This window comes from Brachyhypopomus gauderio, chromosome 9 (genome assembly GCF_052324685.1).
Source record: "Brachyhypopomus gauderio isolate BG-103 chromosome 9, BGAUD_0.2, whole genome shotgun sequence".
Lineage (NCBI taxonomy): Eukaryota > Metazoa > Chordata > Actinopteri > Gymnotiformes > Hypopomidae > Brachyhypopomus > Brachyhypopomus gauderio.
The window spans coordinates 5,536,000-5,537,681 of NC_135219.1; the positions used below are offsets into that span (position 1 = coordinate 5,536,000).

Sequence of the window (1,682 nt, forward strand, 5' to 3'; positions counted from 1 at the left end):
GCTATAAAACATACAAGGACTTGATTTATGAAGGTGAAGTTTATTTTAAAGTAAAACTTCAAAGCTTTCTTTTAAACTATTTAGTTTTTAAATGTTACAGGTTCATATTTCAGTGATATTAACTGATTAACTGAGTCCAGATAGGAACCCATATCATTTGTTCAGACTGGAGGGTGGGATCAGTTTATGGGTCATATAAATATCAGCACAAGCTGCTCAACGCATAATAAATGTGATTGTGAGTTCAGGTAGTTACGAGCTTACCATCCATGCTACTATCTCTATGGGAAAGAAGAACAATATTGCTCTGAATGATATATTTATTTTATATTTGAAGATGCTATATTCATGAATCATACAAAATCTGACTGATGAATCTTACCCAAACGGATTACTGTTACTGGTTTTCCTGTCCGGAGAGATCTGTATCTATTGCATCGAATGTGTTATCATATGTCTTTGCAGCAGCTGTTGTTCTGATAACAGTGTGTGGAAATCTGCTCATCATCATCTCTGTGTGTCACTTCAAGCAGCTCCACACACCAACTAACATGCTCATCCTCTCTCTGGCTGTGTCAGACTTTCTAATTGGAGTTTTTGTGATCCCTACTGCACTCATTTGGATGATCGAGTCATGTTGGATTTTTACTGCATTTTACCGGATTTGTTTTATATTCATTTCCTGTTTTTTCACAACCATGTCAATGTATAATGTTGCTCTCATTGCTGTTGATCGCTATCTTGCTCTCTCTAAGCCTTTTGTATACAACAAAACAGTCTGTCTCAGCACAATGTGCAATGTAATTTTATCTGTCTGGTTTGTATTGTTTATTTATAACATAACACTTCAGTACTTTAATGGTACATTGGGAAGTCTTGTAACATGCCCAGGTTACAACTTTTTTATCTGGTCTCTGGTTGACCTTATATTGACTTTTACTTTCCCACTTGCTATAATAATTATATTGTATGTTCAAATTTTTTTTATTGCCAAGAAACATGCCACTGCTATTAGAGAGCTTAATCGTCATGCTACATCCCATACCTCAAAGAATATGTCAGACTCAATGAAATCCGAGAGAAAAGCAGCAAAAGTGCTTGGCATCTTAGTGTCTGTGTTTGTGGCATGTTTATTGCCATACTTTGTTTACTGTGTGTTAGGTAATGTAATAGAAATTGAAGAAAAATATTTTCAGAAAGTCTTGATGTTGGTTTATCTAAATTCAGGCATCAATCCAGTGATTTATGCATTGTTTTATCCATGGTTTAGGAGAGCTGTTCGATTAATTTTAACTCTTCAGATATTCTCCACTGATTCTACATTGATAAATATTATTTGATGTATAAAACCGTTTTTACAATGTTCACATAACTTAAAAAAAAAACATAGGCCTAAGGGTTTATTTTAATAAATGTATTTATACCTATTTGATTCTCATTCTTAAAGTGCACCAAAATATTAGATATACTAGAAATAACTGACATAATATATGCATTATATTACACATATGGTCACAAATGAATGTCCATTAGGTCATTTATACAGAATTGGACGGCAGATATATAAAGTTTGCACTGCCAATATTTCTGTGCTGAGTTGCAAGTGATCCTAGGACTTAACAGTAGGCCTTCCTCGACTGAGAAATGCAGACAGGTTGGGCTGTAGCACTTTAATCAAATAT

At 34.1% G+C, this 1,682-nt stretch overlaps 1 protein-coding gene across 1 annotated transcript; it reads left to right on the forward strand.

Annotated features, from left to right (window-relative positions):
- Positions 1-371: 371 nt before the first annotated feature.
- LOC143522453 (trace amine-associated receptor 13c-like) lies at positions 372-1,340 on the forward strand. Its single transcript, XM_077016173.1, has one exon. It carries the CDS (start codon positions 372-374, stop codon positions 1,338-1,340), a length of 969 nt encoding a protein of 322 aa, XP_076872288.1.
- Positions 1,341-1,682: the final 342 nt, after the last annotated feature.

Bases quoted from the DNA above. Each gene is read 5' to 3' on its own strand.
- LOC143522453 (XM_077016173.1), top strand. From the start codon at position 372: ATGAATCTTACCCAAACGGATTACTGTTACTGGTTTTCCTGTCCGGAG.